The sequence below is a fragment of the Clupea harengus genome, chromosome 5 (genome assembly GCF_900700415.2).
Source record: "Clupea harengus chromosome 5, Ch_v2.0.2, whole genome shotgun sequence".
NCBI classification, from domain to species: Eukaryota; Metazoa; Chordata; class Actinopteri; order Clupeiformes; family Clupeidae; genus Clupea; species Clupea harengus.
In genome coordinates this window covers 94597-115720 of record NC_045156.1, presented here as the reverse complement: position 1 = coordinate 115720, position 21124 = coordinate 94597, and the positions used below count along the sequence as shown (strand labels likewise).

The window sequence follows — 21124 nt, the reverse complement described above, 5'->3', positions numbered from 1 at the left end:
TATCTGATTTGATGATGGTTAGAACAGATCCTGATTTCATTGGGGGGGGACGGGGACAGTATTGAGAAACTTGCCATTGTGCTGCAGCTGTCATGGCAAAAGGGGTCTGGGTGATGTAATATTGGCTTTCGAACGACTCTTGAATGACAGTTGCTATACCAACCGACTCTTGAGACTCACTGACTGATAGCCAAAAGGGGTCCGGGTTACGTACTGTCCGGGTTACGTAATGCTAGCGTTGGTATAGCAACTGTCACTCAAGAGTCGTTCGAAAGCCATTATGGTGTCGCCCGGACACCTTTTACCATGACACAGCCATGAAACCTGAGTATGAACTCAGGATAAACATGTTTTTTGTATGTTATGTGTTGCAGATAATCATGGATTTTATTGGGAAGGTGACCAAGGCATACACAGCTTGTGGCAGACTGTGACATATGTGCTGAGGTCTAGGGGCAAGACTGGCATTGGCATGTTTAAAAGAGATGACATCAACATGGGGCCAGTTGATAAAACTCTCTGCCAGAACATTAGGGCTGCAGGGAGAAGGGACAAGACCGACAGAGAGAAGAGGACGGAGGCAAAGCAGAAGAGGCAGGCAGAGTATGGTTGCAGTGCTACATGTGAAAGTGCCGAGAAGGCCAAGACTACTGCTCTGGCCAAAGAGAGGCAGACACATTTACATTTAGTCATTTAGCAGACGCTTTTGTCCAAAGCGACGTAACAATAAATACTACTTTACATAAGAAATTGAAAAACGACATAGAAAAGAAAAAGAAGTGCAGGAATGTAACTGCTGTAAGTGCAGGTTAAGCACTAGTCAAGGTGCCAGTAAAGGCCCCGTCACACCATGACGTTCTTGTCAACGTTCTATGAAGTTAGAGGAAATGTTGGTAATCGTCCATGGTCGCTGGTATAGCACCAAGAGAGCGTTGTGTGAAAGCTGGTGAACGCTGTAATCGTCAGTAATCGGCGGTGATCGGCGGAGAACGCTGGTCCGAAAATATATTTTTGAACATGCACAAAAGTTCTCATGGAGACCAGCGTTCTTCAAAGTTTAATTTAAACGCTGGAGAACTTTCGTGGAACGTTTTATTAACTTTGCACGCGTTTGGCTATCGTAGTCAGTCGTTGGGTAGGGTAGACTGAGTAAAGTTGATGCACCCAAAATAACTTATGTGCGCAGCAATCCCGAGACGTGATTTTTAGTTTGGACATGCCTACTAACATCCTCTTTGACTCCGGGAAATTTGAGCACCTAACCCATCTCTCATACAAAGATATCGGCGAAAGTTTTTTCACCAAGGGAAGATCTTGATTTTATTATGTCCCTTCTACAATTAATATGTTATTAACCATACGTGATCAACAAACGCAACTTACATCATTGCAAACGTTATTCTGTGCACTATAAATCTACATATTTCATGCTATCATGTCATGCAAGGTCATTGCATAATCTAGCGAAAAGCGGAGTGTAGGGTATATGTATATATGCTTGCTTGAGCCCAGCATGAAGTAGATGTACTGAACTTGAACATAGCTGAGCACTGTTCCATGGCAGATGGATATGATATGAAGACTCTTGTGACATGGACAATTTGTGTGGATGTGTTGATGTTTTCTGATAATAAACATTGAGAAACACAAATTCAGTGTCAAGTTTAAATCATTTATTTTAATAACATAAAACCCCAGGAATAATGCCCGTTATTTCGTAAATCACAGTAATAATAACAGTAAATCTTCGTCTGAAGACATTGCTAGTGAAAGAGGCTTTGTATTCTTCTTACTTTCAGCAGCATTTATCATCTTCTTACTTGCAGCAGCGCTCGTAGCAGACACGTCAGCACACGTTTGTCGCGCACCAGTGACACGTCACAAGTCGCTGTTACATGCTCCTCATGCGTGAGTCCCACGCTAGTAGTCATGCGTCAGTCCTACGCTATTCTTTCGTTAAGTCACACGCCAGAGAACGCTCGAAATTGAACGATTAGAAAGTTCAGAGAACGTTGACCAGAACGTTATGGTGTGACGGGGCCTTTAGGAAGAAGGTGCTCTCTGAAGAATTGGGTCTTCAAAAGCTGGAACTACAAATGAGAATAGTCTGGATTGCCGTACTTGCACAGACGGCAGTGCCAAATGACGCTCACTAGACGAGCGCAGCATCCTGGGTGTAACATTTGCCCTTACAAGAGCATTTAGGTAGGTGGGAGCAGAACCAGCAAGCACTCATAAGGCAAGCATAAGTGACTTGAACTTTATTCGAGCAGCTACAGGCAGCCAGTAGAGCTTGTCTCAAACATGTTAAGAAAATGAATGCAGCCAGACGGAAGGCCCTGGATATGTTGCAGGAGGTGGCCAGGAAGAAGAGGAAGAAGGAGTAAAGCAAGAAGTGCTAGATAGTTCAATATATTCAATATAACTGGCTGTTTCCTAGGCTAAGTAGCTCATCAGAAAACTGTGTTGTTCTAACCTGATCGCCTCATAACTGCCTAATGCATATAGCAACCACATGACTAATGATCTACCACTAGATTCTACATTCCACTCCATAAATTAACTAACAAAATTGATTTGATAACAGTGAATCATCCATATATACATGTAATTATGTCAATCAAAATGCAAAACAATATATTTTTTTTGTGCAACAAACATTTTTCTCAAAGTGGCTCTTACAACCACTTTGATAATTAATTTTGGATATTTTCCATACAACTTTATTTGTATTGCCTGGAAGACAATAGAAATATGCTCAGCACTAAGAATTAAGCAAATACATTGATGATGACATATTCTCAACAGTCACATTTTCCCATGGCACTGTGCTCAGAGAACAATAATTATAATCGCCCAAATTAGTTTTGTTGTCTTCAGCCAACCACAAGGCGCTCACACACAGACACGGGGTCTATATTAATCTACCAGACAGAAGCTTTGCTCTGATCTTTGTTGGGCCTGACAAGGTAAGCTTATTCCTTAAGTCCTCAGAAATGCCTTTACACATGTCTTTTTCATATGACATCCTGTTTTCTAAATCTTTTTCATGAACTGATGTTGCTGTTATTTTCTGTACTACAGGAGAGGCACATGGTGATGAATCTCACTAAAAGAGATGACTTTCAGGAGGCTTTGGTGAAAAATCTTATCATTGTTATCCTGGGTATTGTCATCAACTGCATCAATGGGATCATAGTTTTGACTTTCTGCAAGAACTCTGTTTTTCACAGTGACTCAAGATACATTCTCTACATGAATCTAGTAGTGAACGATATGATCCTGATTTATGTTTCTGTGACATTGTATGTTTTGACTTACATCTATCCAAATTTGAATGCCTTGATGTGTTGCATTTTGGTTATGACAGGTTCAACCACACGCAAGAACACAACAATTATCTTGGCAAGTATGGCTATTGAGCGTTATATTGCCATCTGCAAACCTCTCCGTCATGCTCAGATCTGCACAGTACGCAGGACTTACATTATCATTGCTCTCACATGGGGAGTCGGCTTTGTACCTGCACTGGTTGATGTTATCATTGTCCTTGCCACTCAGCCTATAGGCTTTTTCTCAAAGGGAGTTTTTTGTTTTCCCCCTATCTTATACAACACTCGATACCATGCAGAAAATGTGAAGGTGGTTCAAGCCCTTTATATGTCATTCGTGTGGCTGACGCTGATCTATACCTACTTTATGATATTTCGAACTGCCAGATCAGCAAAAAGGGACACTGCTTCAGCCAAAAAGGCACAGAACACCATTTTATTACACGGAGCTCAGCTGCTTCTCTCTATGTTGTCCTATATCACTCCTTTATTTAATGTTGTTTTAATCTCCTTTTTCCCAATCCATCGCTCAAAAATAACATTCCTAAATTACCTGATCACAAACATTATTCCAAGGTTGCTCAGTCCTCTTATCTATAGTGTTAGGGATCAGAAATTTGCCAAACACATGTCACAGTACTACTCCTGCAAAGTCATCCTTTTTAAAGGTGGACTGAAGAGGAGGAGGCTGAAATGTTCTAGTAAGAGGGTGTGTTCATTAAAGGGTTAAAGTTACATTTCACGAAACTAAATGCATATTTTTGTGTTCATTATTCTGTGTTTATTATATTACATTTGGAATAATGTTGGTATGTGTTAAAATGTTTCAGAAATAAAAGCACAACTTAAGAGGCTTTATTATGAATACAAGTCTAGAAACAGCATGTGTGTTTTTCTAGCAGTCTTATATGGATGTATTATAGCATTATATTCTCAACTGACAATACATAATGTTCATATGTTCTCAACATAACAATAAATGACAGCCTGCTTATAAAGGTAGTAGTTTGGAACCTTACAGCAGCAGTAAGGACTTTTCGTCTGAAACTAGGGAGCTTCCTAGCAAAAACCTGGCAAACCCCAACACACAAACCACAATTTGGGTTGAAAAAAGCTTGCTAGCAACTGGTTTGTTTTGGTGATACACCTATACCTGTCAGTGGCATGCTGTGCATCTGACCCGTACCAGAGAACTACAGTACATAGTGCATAGGCTGGGTGGCTAGTAACGACAGGTGTGTTTATCTGTCCTTGACATGACCATATACCATTAAAATGAATTTGAAGATAACACAAAAACGAGCTGCCCATAAAACATACCTCATGTGGTAAATAACTGCATACTGTTGCTTTAAGCTTTATTCAGTGTGTACCTGGATTTACTGGTCATTCTGGCCCCTTCAGTGTTAGTAACATGGCTTCAACTTGGCTGTAGCCTACGTCTTCATCTTTTCTCTACACTCATTTGGGCTTTTAATTGTCTCCACTTGCCTTAACGGTTTTCCTGTGAGAAAATTTGTATCCAGCTTGTGTTGCTTATTGCAACTGCTGCTATGTTTAATTGAAAGATTGAGCTTCTCTGTTGTGTTCATTTGCAGTCCATGCAATGTGATTTTTGACACTGCAATTTGCGTATATTCACATCAAAACATGACAATGATGCTTGAGTATAAAGTTACAGTTTTGTCTAAACCAGTCACAACATCAGGGTCTGGGGTTCATCCTGGTCTACAAAATTGAACCAACAGTGAATGTTTTCTTTCAGATTTATTGAGGCGTGTATATCAGGTGGTTATGTTTAGGTAGTTCAGATTACAATTCAACCACAAGAAGGTTCCCATATGTGGCATGACACACAGATTAGTAGCGGTAGGGGACAGACAAGGTACAACACAGATAAATGAACAATACACAAGCTGGACTGAGGTTTACCAGTCAGGCAGATTACTAGGAAGCGGGGTGTTACCTCCTGGAGGTCACATCACACGTGCACTGCTCACACAAAATGCACACACAAACCTAGTGAAAGATGAATCCACACATAAATTGATCAAAACACACACAGGAGATACTACCACCACTAGGGGAGGAAGGGTGGATTACCTAGCCTTGGGCACCCAGCACAGGCAACAGAATATAGAAACAAAACAAAAGCAGCCAACTAAGGTGGATACAAATAAGCAGAAAAGCACGAAACAACAAACAGACACACAAACAAACACACACACAAGCAGCAGCAGCACTTGTTGATAGCAGCTGCTTAGATGGAGGATGAGACGTGAAGCAAGACGCACAACAGCTAACAGCAAAACAGCAGCGTTGTCAAACCTCCCAGGCCAATTCATATTCATATGCCGCAGCTTCGGACCCCACAACCCTCCGGAACACAAGAACAAACATTCACCAGCCAGCAGACTAGAGGCTGGCCCATATACACAAATGATTAAGTGTGAACTAACTGGATGACGTCATTGCTCCAGGGCAACCTGGGAAGTTCAGTCCCCTACCTCTTCTTCTTCTTCTGTTGTGTTTTATGGCAGTTTACAAGCTAAGTGTATTACCGCCATCTACTGGACTGAGGTGCAGTTCATTGGGGATCTTTTTAAATATAACAAAACAATTAAAACAAAACCAAATAAATCAAAACAAAACAAGAGTTCTAAATCCTATTCGCTAACTGTGTGTCTTTGATAAATGATAATATGGAACTAGTAATATTTCCTGATCTAGGCTCACCCAATAACGTCTCCAAGGAGAGAGTCCCCTACCTTCTCTGTCACCCTGTATAAAAAGGATTTCTCCCCCCCATGGCAATTAGTCCATCAGTTCATCAGTCAACATAACCACATATGGAGTTTCTGCCACACAGTTCCCCCCAGCCCACTGGCTACAGCACAACACACGCATAGAACAGATGATTACACAAATGAATAAACAAACACATATTTTACCAGGCTGACATGTGACATATACAACCATCCTTTCCTTTTTCCAGTGTAGATAATGCAACCAAAGAGCCCCGAGTAAAAGGACACAGAAAAGGAGTTATCAGCCCGACAGGCACAGGAGAAAAGTACGCTTTTAGAAAGTTAATATGACAAACCTGCACCTTCTTTTTCGGGTCAGGTGTACTTATTGAATAGTTTTGGTCGGAAAGACACTTAACATTGCCGTAGGGACCAGCAAAATGGGCCTGGAATGGACTACTCATGATGGGCATCAAAGCCACTACCTGATCCTCCGTTTCCAAAAAACGAGCCACTCCCTTCCAATTGAACAAACGCTGTATCTTACACTGCGATTTTGCTAGCGCTTTCCTCACAGCGGCACAGGCTTGATAGAGGAGGTATCTGAAACCACTAACGTCGTCCAGTACGTTCTCAGGAGGCTGCTTGGTGCTCCATTCTTTGGGCCAAGATGGCTGTAGGCCCACGAACAGCATGGCCAAACACCAGCTCATTGGGACTGAATCCAGTACTCTCCTGGGCAACCTCACGTATAGCCAACAGTAGCCAGGAGAGACCTTTTTACCAGTCACTGGCAAGTTCAACACAATACGACCTTAAACAGTGCTTTTAGGATTTGATGAAATCTTTCAACAGCCCCCAGATTCTGTGGGTGGTAAGCACTGGAAATATTATGTCTAGCTCTCTGACACAACACCCTAGCAAACTGTTTGGACATAAAGTTTGTCCCTTGGTCCAATTGTTTAACCTGTGGAATCCGAAAGATGGACAAAAAGTTAGTTAGAGGATAACGAGTGGACTGACACATGACACACTGACGTGGACATTTGACGTGTATGACATTCTTTGATGTATTTTGAGGTATATTTTTTCAATCCTGGCCAACTCAGAAGGAAGGCTTAAACATCCTTGTTTCTACCCTCCCCTTACTGCTTGGCCCTAGCTCTGGTAATGGCAAAGGCAGGGAGAACATGAGGACATTTCTTTACACACTCGTCCAGTCCCTCAGACACCAGTGGAGCACTTACAACAACTGGTGGTGGTGCAATCTTGGAATGTTCCCAGACATTTCCCTCAACCAACCATCCACTTCCCAGGATGAACTACACCCCAGACACAGGAAGAGATGAACGTATCCCAACAATTACTCTGCCGGTGACCAAGCCAGAAGAAAGATGGATAGGATGTAACGGTACCTCTAGAAACCCCATTTTAATGCTCCTAACTAACACATGAGTGCTTGGAGCAGTCTTCTCAGAGAGGCACCGCTCCCTCCAACAGCAAGGACTGGGAGGCCCCTGTATCCCTGAGAATACGTACAGGCATACTACCCTGAGCAGTGACCCCTGGCAGTGACACAGATCCCAAAGTAATGAGTGAGTAGTCTGTTTTCTCACTGAAAATGTCAAGCCCATGAGTACAGACGCCTGCAACAGAAAAAAGTTACAGCGAGACCTACTCAGAGATGGTGCAACCAAACCAACAGACTTAAAGGAACCCTTCTTAAGTGCATGCCACTTTTTGTGCCCTGACTTTTTACAGCAGAAACACACTATCTGACTTTAAAGCAGGTGATTTACTAGGACCCCTTGGTGGAGACACAGGGTTAGGCCCTGTCACACCAGGCCTCAATTTGCCCTTGACCGGAGCCCTGTACGTACCCTGATTATCATCATATTTATCTGCCTGTATGCCTTGGTGGGTCAACACAAACTCTGCTTTCTGTGAGGCACACCAGCGATTGAACAGATATTCTCTCATGTGCAGACTACATGTATGTGTGCTGGTCAGAGTTTTATAATGACACATAGTATTGCGCTATTCACTGTGTCATATGACATTGATTGCTCAATAGACAGTGAAGCATAGACATCCTGAGCCCTACCTACTAAAACACACTGCAAAAGTAATGTCCATGTGTCCATTGGCCATTTCAGACAGGTAGCCAACCTCTCGAAGTGGGGAAAGTATCTGTCTACTTCCCGCTCCGAGAAGGGTGGCACCATCCTGACATATTTGCTGATGTTGTTTGAGGGGGCAATAGATGGTGAGGAAGATGGCGGAACCACAGTGACTTTAGCAGCTAACTCTATTTCCAATTTGCGTAATTCAAACCGCTAACGTTCCCTCTGGAACTCTGACTTCACCAATAACCTCAATGCTTTTCTTGCATAGCAATCTCTTTGAGTCGGACTTCACTTACATCCCTAGATGAAAGAGTGACTCCACGACTACTTTTTTTTTTAGAATCTTCAGTACTGCAGGCTTGGATTTTCTTACCTGGCTACTAAGTTCCATTCCATGTGCTAACGCATCTGTGCCGCGCTCCTGTCTCAAATGGAGAAGAACAGTTTGCAATATGTGTTCTCTCTTGGCGCAAACAGGTCAATTTCCGTTCGGCCGCTCTAGTATCTAAAGATGTCCCCTCCATTCCCAATTGGAGAGGGATGCTCTCCAGAGTCGGTCCGCACCTATGTTCAGTCGCCCCGGAACATGAGTGGTTCTGAGCTTCAAGTGAGTGCTTGCCCATATTAAAATTGAGTAGGCTAGACCAGGGGTTCTCAAACTTTTGCAAGCTGGGCCCCCCCAAAGCTGGTTAGGGGTAGTTGGCCCCCCCCCAGCGCGCAGCCCGCCGCCACCGCCCTCAACTACACCACCATATATAGATAGATAGATAGATAGATAGATAGCATATTGTTATTGATAGGCCTGACATGTCAAGGTTAGGCTATTGTTATTGTTAGGCCCATACAGACAATTATTATAACTATTTGTTATTATTATTATTGTTATTATTATTATTATCAGTAATAGTAGGCCTATTAGTAGGCTATTCATTTTTATCACCATCCTTATGTTATTATTATTATTATAATTAATGATTATCGACCAATTATTAGTATTGTATTATTATTATTATTATCATAATAATAATTAGTGTTATTATTGCTATCATTTGGATACTGTTGTTATTATGGGCCTCTTGTGATCTTTACAAAAAAAATCCTACAGGTCTGTCAATGTGAGACATGAGCCTGCTAGGTCCTCAAATCTTGGGGCAATGTTTGACAAACATATCCTCAGGTCATGTCGACGCGAAAAGGAGGAGCATTTTTAAGGATATGTCGCAAAGCTGATTATTGCTATCCAGAATGACGAAATAGGGGAGATGCTTAAGTCTACTGTCACTCTTCAGCTGCTCTTTCATGTCTATTGACAGCTCGTCTGCTGAGCAGAGAAATGGATCCCGAACTCAGGCGAATGAACGATAGTCCTCTTTGAAATAGGACCCAAACTGATTTCTGATATTCGGCGTGATACAGTGTCATTTGACATAGGTATTGCGCTGAGTTTAGCTCCTATTCTACACGTCTTGCGCGGCCGGCAAAATCAGTGTTTCGGCAATTGTATGGGGTTTGCCAAGCTTAGCAATTCTATGAGCAACTACATAAGATGCCTCCAGACACTGCTTGGAGATGGTGGTTTGTTGTTGCTGGAGGCCATCACGTTCATGTTTAAAGAAGTCCACAGGCTTCTCTTTCTGACTTTTACGAATCAGAAACGTGTCCATAGTTGTGTTTGTTTGCTGATACAGTGGGTGTGAATTTAATAAAGTTCTAATTTCAACTGCGTGTTCTTGTATGTGTGGTTGTGAACGACATCAATAATGGATAAGGATAAGGCTGTGCTAGGCAATGATTCCTAACAAAACGAACTGTACACAATGTAGACAGGGACAGCACAAAATAGTATTCAAGTGCTAGTGTTTTATTTGTTGCAAAACGGTGGATGATACAAAAATGTAAAGGTAGGTGTTAAGTAGAAAAGGGCTAGCTGCAGTTGGAAGAAGGTAGCTAGCTAGGCTAGCTCTCGGGGCTACGAGCTTTTTCAAAAGACTGTGGAGCAAATTACTCCTTAGAATAGGCTACGAATAGACCTACTGCAAGCGCAGTAAGGTATTACTAAGGAAGGAGTGAGTCTTTAAAAAGACTGTTTATAAAGCAATGAATATCTGAATGATACAGGAAACAAGAGAAATTGAACAAACTCTGCAGAGTGTCGTCTCAGGGTGAGGGCTTACCAATGCCTGCGTGTTTTTTTTATACTCGGGAACTTAGGTGCAACTCGCGTTCAAATGATAAAACTCAGTATTTGATTTGTTTGGGTCAGTCCAGCCCCTTGCATTTCGCCACTGAGGGAGCTTTCACTAACCAGTGACAGGTCGGCGGTCGTTTTTTGTGTGACATCGCGCCCCCCCCTGGAGAGTGTTCGCGCCCCCCACTTTGAGAACCACTGGGCTAGACGGTGCAGGCAAAGGGACCGTAGCCCCCAGGCGGTTTATATAAGTCACTACTGCTATGTTGTTCGTGCGCATAAGAACATGTCGGTGTAACAGTATCGGAAGGAAGTGCTTCAGCTAAGAACACCTCCATTAGCAATGGAAACTGACGTTGTCGTGTTGACCATGAGCCGCCCACAGCTCGATTTTAGAGCGTGGCGCCCCAGCCACCAAGTGACGCGGCTGTGGTTACCACTTTGCGCACTACAATAAGCCCCATAGGAGCACCCTGCGACAAGTGTAGGGTCCCACCGGAATCTCAGTGCTCAAAGACACGATGCGGAGACTGGTATCAGTCTGTTCCTGTGCCCATCCCGCTCTGCACACAGATGAAGCGAAAACACCCATTTCTGCATGTCTCAACAGTTGGCCAAGTGGCATTACCGCTATCATCGATGCAATTAAACCCGGAAGGCGTAGGCAAGTGCTGAATTTCACCCTCCTCCCCCATTGAAAAGAGGAAAGGCACTTGTGAAATGAGTCTGCTCGTTGAGACGTGACCAAAGCCTTGAATGAGACAGAATTCAGTGCGAGGCCAAGAAAGCTGGAATCGGTATAAAACCCACAGATTCCAGATGCTCGTGGAACAGTTCTGTGTGTTACATTGCCTGTTGGGCTGACTGGGCACAAAGAAAGTAGTTGTCTAAGTACCTGTTAATCCTCAGACCCCGTTCCCTGAGGGGGGCTATAACGGATTCAATTTTTTTGGTGAAAAATGTGGGTGCTGTAGCTAGGCCAAAAGGGTGCACTTGAAATTCTAGGGCTCTGCCTTCTAAATAAAACCGCAGGAATTTCCTGGGGTGAATGTAAATCCCAATATGGAAGTATTCCGGCTTTAAGACGAGTTTCTTGAACCAATCCCCCTCATAAATATCAGGAGTTGCTTGTGTGTCAGCATTTTGAAAGTGTTAACCTACAGTGATCTTATGTGGCTGTTCATCTTAAGTCCAAGATGAGGCGTAAGCTGGTGTCCTTTTTGGGAACAAAGTATCTGCTGTAAAAACCTGATAGCGCCTCGTTTGGAAGGACTGTTCAAACAGCGATCTGCTCAAGGAGAGAGTCTATTTCTTCTCTCAACACCTTTGCTGACGTCAACATAGGGAAGCGTCAGTTTTAGCTCAACCTTTCAACTTCATTTCATACCATTTGGTTTCCTTTGTCTGCCTTCAGAAGTAGTCTTATTCACGCACCTAGAGTGGGTTTGCTGCATGCCATTTTCCAGCAAAGCAAAGATTTCTGACAACTTGGAACTCTTTCTCCTCACCATGTGCCACTAACGGAGCAGGTTTCAGACAAGTGTGAAAACATTTACCATAGGTCAAACATTTGTTTGCTAAAAACATATCAATATACAAAAAGCATAATTCGTTTGGGTCTTATTTTACTGTGGCAATTTCCTTCAGTTAGCTTGTTCATCTGGGTCAGAAAACTGTTGTTCTAACCCACGTGTCAAACTCAAGGCCTGCGGGCCAGATCCGGCCAACGGTGTAATTTTATTTGGCCCGTCTGATAATATTTAATGTCTATCAGAGCTGGCCTGCGGCTGTAATGAAAGAATATGATTTGAATTTGAATATCTTTGAAGAGGTATCCAAATGTGTAAGTGAAATGGGGCTGCCTTGGGACCTACTTGTGGGACTGACCACAGATGGAGCCCCTGCGATGTGCAGAAAACAGAGGCATAAGAAATTAATTTTTTTGAAATTTTGATCTCTGTGTTTATAGGCAATAACTAATAGAGTTGAGCTTTAGGCTACTTGTCCCAGATTAAATTGGCCTATGTTAAACTTAAGTTCATGTTTACATATGAAAAAATATAATATATCTTTTTTTTTAATAAATATTGAATATGTCCGGCCCACGACTTGGACCCAGTTTTTAAATCTGTGTATTTGAGTTTGACACCGCTGTTCTAACCTGATCACCTCATAACTGCCAAATGCATATAGGAATCACACAACTGAATTAAACAAATACATTTATGATGACATATTCTTCCACATTTTCCCATGGCACAGTGCTCAGAGAACAATAATTATAAACGCCCACATTAGTTCCGTTGTCTTCAGCCAACCACAAGGCGTTCACACACACACACTGGCTCTATATTAATCTACCAGACAGAAGCCCTGCTCTTGTCTTTGTTTGGGTTGACAAGGTAAGCCTACCTCTGTTCATTTCATAATTCCTAATCTTTTTCATATGACATCCTGTTTCTAACATCTTATTTATGAGCTGATGTTGCTGTTATTTTCTGTACTTCAGGAGAGGCACATGGTGATGAATCTCACTAACAGAGATGGCTTTCAGGAGGCTTTGGTTAAATATCTTATCATTGTTATCCTGGGTATTGTCATCAACTGCATCAATGGGATCATAGTTTTGACTTTCTGCAAGAACTCTGTTTTTCACGGTGACTCAAGATACATTCTGTACATGAATCTAGTAGTGAACGATATGATCATGATTTGTGTTTCTGTGACATTGTATGTTTTGACTTATGCCTATCCCATTTTTAATGCCTCCATGTGTTGTATTTTGATTGTGACAGCTTCAACTACACACAGGAACACACCAATTATCTTGGCAGGTATGGCTATTGAGCGTTATATTGCCATCTGCAAACCTCTCCATCATGCCCAGGTCTGCACAGTACACAGGACTTATATTATCATTGCTCTCACCTGGGGAGTCGGCTTTGTACCTGCAGTAGCTGATGTTATCATTGTCCTTGCCACTCGGCCTATAGGCTTTTTCTCAAAGGGAATTTTTTGTTTCCCCCCTAACTTATACAACACTCGATACCATAAAGAAAAAATGATAGTGGACCAAGTCCTTTATTTGTCATTCGTGTGGCTGACGCTGATGTATACCTACTTTATGATATTTCGAACTGCCAGAGCAGCAAAAGGGGACACTGCTTCAGCCAAAAAGGCACAGAACACCATTTTATTACACGGAGCTCAGCTGCTTCTCTGTATGTTGTCCTATGTCACTCCTTATCTTGATATTGTTTTAATCACTTTTTTCCCAATCTATCGCTCAAAAATAACATTCCTGACTTACCTGATCTCAAACATTATTCCAAGGTTGCTCAGTCCTCTTATTTATAGTGTTAGGGATCAGAAATTTGCCAAAAACATGTCACAGTACTACTCCTGCAAAGTCATATCTTTTAAAGGTGGACTGAAGAGGAGGAGGCTAAAATGTTCTAGTAAGAGGGTGTGTTCATTAAAGGGTTAAATTTACCTGTCATGAAACTAAATGCATATTTTTGTGTTCATTTTTCTGTGTTTATTATATTGCATTTGGAATAATGTTGGTATATGTTGTGTATGTTTCAGAAATAAAAGCACAACTTAAGAGGCTTTATTATGAATACACGTCTAGAAACAGCATGTGTGTTTTTCTAGCAGTCTTATATGGATGTATTATAGCATTATACTCTCAACTGACAATACATAACGTTCATATGTTCTCAACATAACAATCAATGACAGCCTGCTAATAAAGGTAGTAGTTTGGAACCTTACAGCAGCAGTAAGGACTTTTCGTCTGAAACTAGGGAGCTTCCTAAAGGTGTGCAAAAACCTGGCAAACCCCAACACACAAACCACAATTTGGGTTGAAAGAAGCTTGCTAGCAACTGGTGTGTTTTGGTGATACACCTATACCTGTCAGTGGTGTGCTGTGCATCTGACCCGTACCAGAGAACTACATAGTGCATAGGCTGGGTGGCTAGTAACGACAGGTGTGTTTATCTGTCCTTGACATGACCATATACCATCAAAATGAATTTGAAGATAACACAAAAACGAGCTGCCCATAAAATATACCTCAAAAGTGGCAAATAACTGCATACGGTTGCTTTAAGCGTTATTCAGTTTTACCTGGAGTTACTGGTCATTCTGGCCCCTTCAGTGTTAGTAACATGGCTTCAACTTGGCTGTAGCCTACGTCTTCATCTTTTCTCTACACTCATTTGGGCTTTTAATTGTCTCCACTTGCCTTAACGGTTTTCCTGTGAGAAAATTTTGATCCAGCTTGTGTTGCTTATTGCAACTGGTGCTATGTTTAATTGAAAGATTGAGCTTTTCTGTTTTGTTCATTTGCAGTCCATGCAATGTGATTTTTGACACTGCAATTTGCGTATATTCACATCAAAACATGACAATGATGCTTGAGTATAAAGTTAGTTTTGTCTAAACCAGTCACAACATCAGGGTCTGGGGTTGGCACATCAAGTCTGCAAAATTGAACCAACAGTGGATGTTTTTTAGATTTATTGAGGCGTGTATCTCAGGTGGTTATGTTTAGGTAGTTCAGATTACAATTCAACCACAAGAAGGTTCCCATATGTGGCATGACAATACGGGAAGTGGAGCTAGGACTAACCAGAGCACATGCACGACTACGCCACCCTTTTCGCCCAGGGAAATAGTTAAGGTGGAATCAAACTAACCCACTAGGGGCACAGGTTTGTGAACTGAGGAAGCTGGAGACGTGTTTCCATGAATGTGTTTTATTTAAATACACCAATATATAAAACAACACACAGATTGGTAGCGGTAGGGGACAGACAAGGGACAACACAGATAAATGAACAATACACAAGCTGGACTGAGGCTTACTAGTCAGGCAGATTACTAGGAAGCGGGGTATTACCTCCAGCAGGTCACATCACACGTGTGCTGCTCACACACAAGATGAATCCACCCATAAATTGAGCAAAACACACACAGGAGATACTACCAACACTAGGGGAGGAAGGATGGACTACCTAGCCTTGGGCACCCAGCACAGGCAACAGAATATAGAAACAAAACAAACAGTCAAAACAAAAGCAGCCAACTAAGGTGGATACAAATAAGCAGAAAAGCACGAAACAACAAACAAACACACACACAAGCAGCAGCAGCACTTGTTGATAGCAGCTGCTTAGATGGAGGATGAGACGTGAATCAAGACGCACAACAGCTAACAGCAAAACAGCTAACAGCAAAACAGCAGCGTTGTCAAAGCGCCCAGGCCAATTCCTATGGATAATTCCTATGCTTTCCTTCTGGTTGCAGCTTCGGACTCCACAACCCTCCGGAACACAAGAACAAACACTCACCAACCAGCAGACTAGAGGCTGGCGCATTTACACAAATGATTAAGTGTGAACTAGTAAAAAGCACTATCCTTTAGCTGGCATGCTAGCATGCATCTATGCTCCACACGCCGGCAGGGCTGCTGGTTGTTTACTTCTTGCTGACGCTGCTGGATGACGTCATTGCTCCAGGGCCACCTGGGAAGTCGAGTCCCCTACCTTCTCCGTCACCCTGTATAAAAAGGACCCCCCCCCCCCCCCCCCGTGTCCCAATCATTCAATCAACTCCATAGCCATTAGTCCATCAGTTCATCAGTCCACATAACCACATATGGAGTTCCTGCCACACAGTTCCCCCCAGCCCACTGGCTACAGCACAACACACGCAAAGAACAGATGATTACACAAATTAATAAACAAACACATAATTCACCAGGCTGACATGTGACATATACAACCATCCTTTCCTTCCTCCAGTGTAGATAATGCAACCAAAGAGCCCCGAGTAAAAGGAGGACACAGAAAAGGAGTTATCAGCCCGACAGGCACAGGAGAAAAGTACGCTTTTAGAAGGTTAATATGACAAACCTGCACCTTCTTTTTTGGGTCAGGTGTACTTAATAAATAGTTTTGGTCGGAAAGACACTTAACATTGCCGTAGGGGCCAGCAAAATGGGCCTGGAATGGACTACTCATGATGGACATCAAAGCCACTACCTGATCCTGTTTAAAAAAAACCGAGCCACTGCCTTCCAATTGAAAAAATGCTGTATCTTGCACCTTAAACAGTGCTTTTAGGATTTGATGAAATATTTCAAGAGCCCCCAGACTCTGTGGGTGGTAAGCACTGGAAATATTATGTCTAGCTCTCTGACACAACACCCTAGCAAACTGTTTGGACATAAAGTTTCTCCAATTGTTTAACCTGTGGAATCCGAAAGATGGACATAAAGTTAGTTAGAGGATAACGAGTGGACTGACACATTATGGTTAAGAGATCGTGGTGCCTGGCCTGACAGGGCAATGGGCTAGCTCTCTGACACAACACCCTAGCAAACTGTTTGGACATAAAGTTTCTCCAATTGTTTAACCTGTGGAATCCGAAAGATGGACATAAAGTTAGTTAGAGGATAACGAGTGGACTGACACATTATGGTTAAGAGATCGTGGTGCCTGGCCTGACAGGGCAATGGGCCAACACAATCCACAAGCACATGTTCAATGGTGTGGACACAGCATGAATAGGCTGTAAAGGGGGCTCTGGTATCTTCTGGTTGGGTTTACCAGTCATTTGACGGGTATGACATTTTAAGATGTACTTTTTCAATCCTGGCCAACTCAGAAGGAAGGCTTAAACATCCTTGTTTCTCACCTCCCCTTACTGCTTGGCCCTAGCTATGGTAATGGCACAGGCAGGGAAAACATGAGGACATTTCTCTACACACTCATCCACCAGTGGAGCACTTACAACAAATGGTGGTGGTGCAATCTTGGAATGTTCCCAGACATTTCCCTCAACCAACCATCCACTTCCCAGGATGAACTACACCCCAGGCACAGGAAGAGAAGTGACCAAGCCAGAAGAAAGATAGATAGGATGTAACGGTACCTCTAGAAACCCCATTTTAATGCTACTAACTAACACATGAGTGCTTGAGTCTTCTCAGAGAGACACCACTCCCTCCAGCAAGGACTGGGAGGCCCCTGTATCCCTGAGAATACGTACAGGCATACTACCCTGACCTTGCAGTGACACAGATCCCAAAGTAATGAGTGAGTAGTCTGTTTTCTCACTGAAAATGTCAAGCCTATGAGTACAGACGCCTGCAACAGGAAAGATACAGCGAGACCTACTCAGAGATGGTGCAACCAAACCCAACAGACTTAAACTTACCCTTCTTAAGTGCCGCGCTCCTGTCTCGAATGGAGAAGAACAGTTTGCAATATGTGTTCTCTCTTGGTGCAAACAGTTCAATTTCTGCTCAGCTGCTCTAATATCTGAGGATGTCCCCTCCATTCCCAATTGGAGAGGGATGCTCTCCAGAGCCAGATGTTTGGTCGCCCCGGAACATGAGTGGATCTGAGCTTCAAGTGAGTGTTTGCCCATATTAAAATTGAGTAGGCTAGACGGTGCAGGCAAAGGGACCGTAGCCCCCTTTGGCGGTTTATATAGGTCACTACTGCTATGTTGTTCGTGCGTATAAGAACAAGTGCTTCAGCTAAGAACACCTCCATTAGCAATTCGTTGTCGTGTTGACCATGAGCCGCCCACAGCTCGATTTTAGAGCGTGGTGCCCCAGCCACCAAGTGACGCGGCTGTGGTTACCACTTTGCGCACTACAATAAGCCCTTTAGGAGCACCCTGCGACAACAGTGTAGGGTCCCACCGGAGCTCGAAGATAGATGCGGAGACTGGTATCAGTCTGTTCCTGTGCACGCCCCGCTCTGCACACAGATGAAGCAAAAACACCCATTTCTGCATGTCTCAACAGTTGGCCCAATGGCACTACCGCTATCATCGATGCAATTAAACCCGGAAGGCGTAGGACGTTGGAAAGAGGAAAGGCACTTGTGAAATGAGTCTGCTCGTTGAGGCGTGACTAAAGCCTTGAATGAGACAGAATTCAGTGCAAGGCCACTTTGAAGAGGTATCCAAATGTGTAACTGAAATGGGGCTGCCTTGGGACAAACTTGAGGGACTGACCACAGATGGAGCCCCTGCGATGTGCAGAAAAGAGAGGCATAACAAATGAAGGCCACTGATGTTTATTTTATTTTGAAATTTGATCTCTGTGGTTATAGGCAATAACTAATAGAGCTTAGCTTTAGGCTGCTTGTCCCAGATTAAATTGGCCTATGTTAAAGTTCATGTTTACATATGAAAAAATATAATATATCTTTGTTTTTCAATAAATATTGAATATGTCCAGCCCACGACTTGGACCCAGTTTTTAAATCTGTGTATTTGAGTTTGACACCCCTGTTCTAACCTGATCACCTCATAACTGCCTAATGCATAGACCTATAGGAATCACATGATGTTCCACCACTGGATTTTACATTCCACTTACATTAACTAACAAAATAGGTTTGATAATAATGAATACAATAACATTCATATATACGTGACATTATGTCTTAATAACTTATCAAAATGCAAAACAATATTATGTTTTTTGTGTAACAAACAATTTTCTCATATTGTCTCTTACATCTCTATCCATACATCTTTATTTGTATTGCCTGGAAGACAATAGAAATACACTCAGCACTAAGAATTAAACAAATACATTGATGATGACATATTCTCCCACATTTTCCCATGGTACTGTGCTCAGAGAACAATAATTATAAACGCCCACATTAGTTCCGTTGTCTTTAGCCAACCACAAGGCGCTCACACACACACACTGGCTCTATATTAATCTACCAGACAGAAGCCCTGCTCTTGTATTGGTTTGGGTTGACAAGGTAAGCATACCTCTGTTCATTTCATAATTCCTAATCTTTTTCATATGACATCCTGTTTCTAAAATCTTATTTATGAGCTGATGTTACTTTTATTTTCTGTACTTCAGGAGAGGCACATGGTGATGAATTTTACTAACAGAGATGACTTTCAGGAGGCTTTGGTGAAAAACCTTATCGTTGTTATCCTGGGTATTGTGTAACGAGCCAGCTCAAGGGCACGAAACATAAAGGGGAGGCCACGCAGAATATTTGATATAATAATAATAATAAGTTATTTATTAAGGGTTACAAGTATATAGTTATCTATTAATTATAGGAAAACGTGTGGTGAAGGTCAGTGTTGTGGAGAGAAACAAAAGATGTAATGTAAAGTCAGTTAAATGGTAATATAAAGCAAACGACGACGACGACAATCCAAATCCAACGAGTATCCACAAATCCAATTCCTATCCAAACACCAACGACCAATCCAAAACTCCAATCCAACGCTCCACGATTGCAGTCTGCTCAGGGCTTTTGTAGCCCCTCCAATTACTGCTACACCTGGTTCCAATCACCTGCTACACCTGCTCCCAATCACCTGCTCTAGAGATAGACAGAACAGGCATGCAAATCTCATGGGGGCGGGGCCTAGACCCGCCAGGGTCGTAACAATTGTCATCAACTGCATCAATGGGATCATAGTTTTGACTTTCTGCAAGAACTCTGTTTTTCACAGTGACTCAAGATACATTCTGTACATGAATCTAGTAGTGAACGATATGATCATGATTTGTGTTTCTGTGACATTGTATGTTTTGACTCATGCCTATCCAATTTTGAATGCCTCCATGTGTTGTATTTTGATTGTGACTGCTTCAACTACACACAGGAACACACCAATTATCTTGGCAAGTATGGCTATTGAGCGTTATATTGCCATCTGCAAACCTCTCCATCATGCCCAGGTCTGCACAGTACGCAGGACTTATTTTATCATTGCTCTCACCTGGGGAGTCGGCTTTGTACCTGCAGTAGCTGATGTTATCATTGCCTTGCCACTCAGCCTATAGGCTTTTTCTCAAAGGGAATTTTTTGTTTCCCCCCTAACTTATACAACACTCGATACCATAGAGAAAAAATGATGGTGGACCAAGTCCTTTATATGTCATTCGTGTGGCTGACGCTGATGTATACCTACTTTATGATATTTCGAACTGCCAGAGCAGCAAAAGGGGACACTGCTTCAGCCAAAAAGGCACAGAACACCATTTTATTACACGGAGCTCAGCTGCTTCTCTGTATGTTGTCCTATCTCACTCCTTTTCTTGATATTGTTTTAATCACTTTTTTCCCAATCTATCACTCAAAAATAACATTCCTGACTTACCTGATCTCAAACATTATTCCAAGGTTGCTCAGTCCTCTTATTTATAGTGTTAGGGATCAGAAATTTGCCAAACACATGTCGCAGTACTACTCCTGCAAAGCCATCATTATTCAAGTCAAATTGAAGAGAAGGAGGCTGAAATGTTCGAGCAAGAGGGTGTGTTCATTAATGGGTTAAAGTCTCATGTCATGAAACAAAATTTATATTTTAAATTCTCCAACCTGAAGCCTAAACTTGAACAAAATAGTTTTTGTGTTTGTATAATGCATTTGGAATAATATTGCGATGTGTTAAAATGTTTCAGAAAAGAAAGCACAAGCTTCATTATGAATAAACATCTAGAAACAGCACGTGTGTGTTTCTACCAGTCTTATATGGATGTTTTATAGTAGGGGTGGGGAAAAAAAATCGATTCTTCGATTTCTCTCTAGAACGATTCTGTCTTCTTTTTTTTTTTTTTTACACATCCATTTTGTGATGAAATGCAAGCTGCATCGAATATTGCATTGTTCATTGAAAGTCATAATTGTGACAAAGAAAAGCTTTTTCTCTAAT

At 42.3% G+C, this 21124-nt stretch overlaps 2 protein-coding genes and 1 pseudogene across 2 annotated transcripts; all 3 read left to right on the top strand.

Moving 5' to 3' along the window:
- Positions 1–3099: 3099 nt before the first annotated feature.
- Positions 3100–4062, top strand: LOC105909934 (odorant receptor 131-2-like). Its single transcript, XM_012838605.2, has one exon. It carries the CDS (start codon positions 3100–3102, stop codon positions 4060–4062), a length of 963 nt encoding a protein of 320 aa, XP_012694059.2.
- Positions 4063–8716: 4654 nt separating this feature from the next.
- LOC116220465 (odorant receptor 131-2-like) lies at positions 8717–13880 on the top strand. Its single transcript, XM_031567135.1, has 2 exons — positions 8717–8812; positions 12903–13880. Exons 1-2 carry the CDS (start codon positions 8717–8719, stop codon positions 13878–13880), a joined length of 1074 nt encoding a protein of 357 aa, XP_031422995.1.
- Positions 13881–17799: 3919 nt separating this feature from the next.
- LOC105909933 lies at positions 17800–20960 on the top strand (annotated as a pseudogene).
- Positions 20961–21124: the final 164 nt, after the last annotated feature.

Bases quoted from the DNA above. Each gene is read 5' to 3' on its own strand.
- LOC105909934 (XM_012838605.2), top strand. From the start codon at position 3,100: ATGAATCTCACTAAAAGAGATGACTTTCAGGAGGCTTTGGTGAAAAAT.
- LOC116220465 (XM_031567135.1), top strand. From the start codon at position 8,717: ATGTCCCCTCCATTCCCAATTGGAGAGGGATGCTCTCCAGAGTCGGTC. The intron at 8,813-12,902 runs GTGAGTGCTTGC...TCTGTACTTCAG, and splicing joins TGAGTGGTTCTGAGCTTCAA to GAGAGGCACATGGTGATGAA.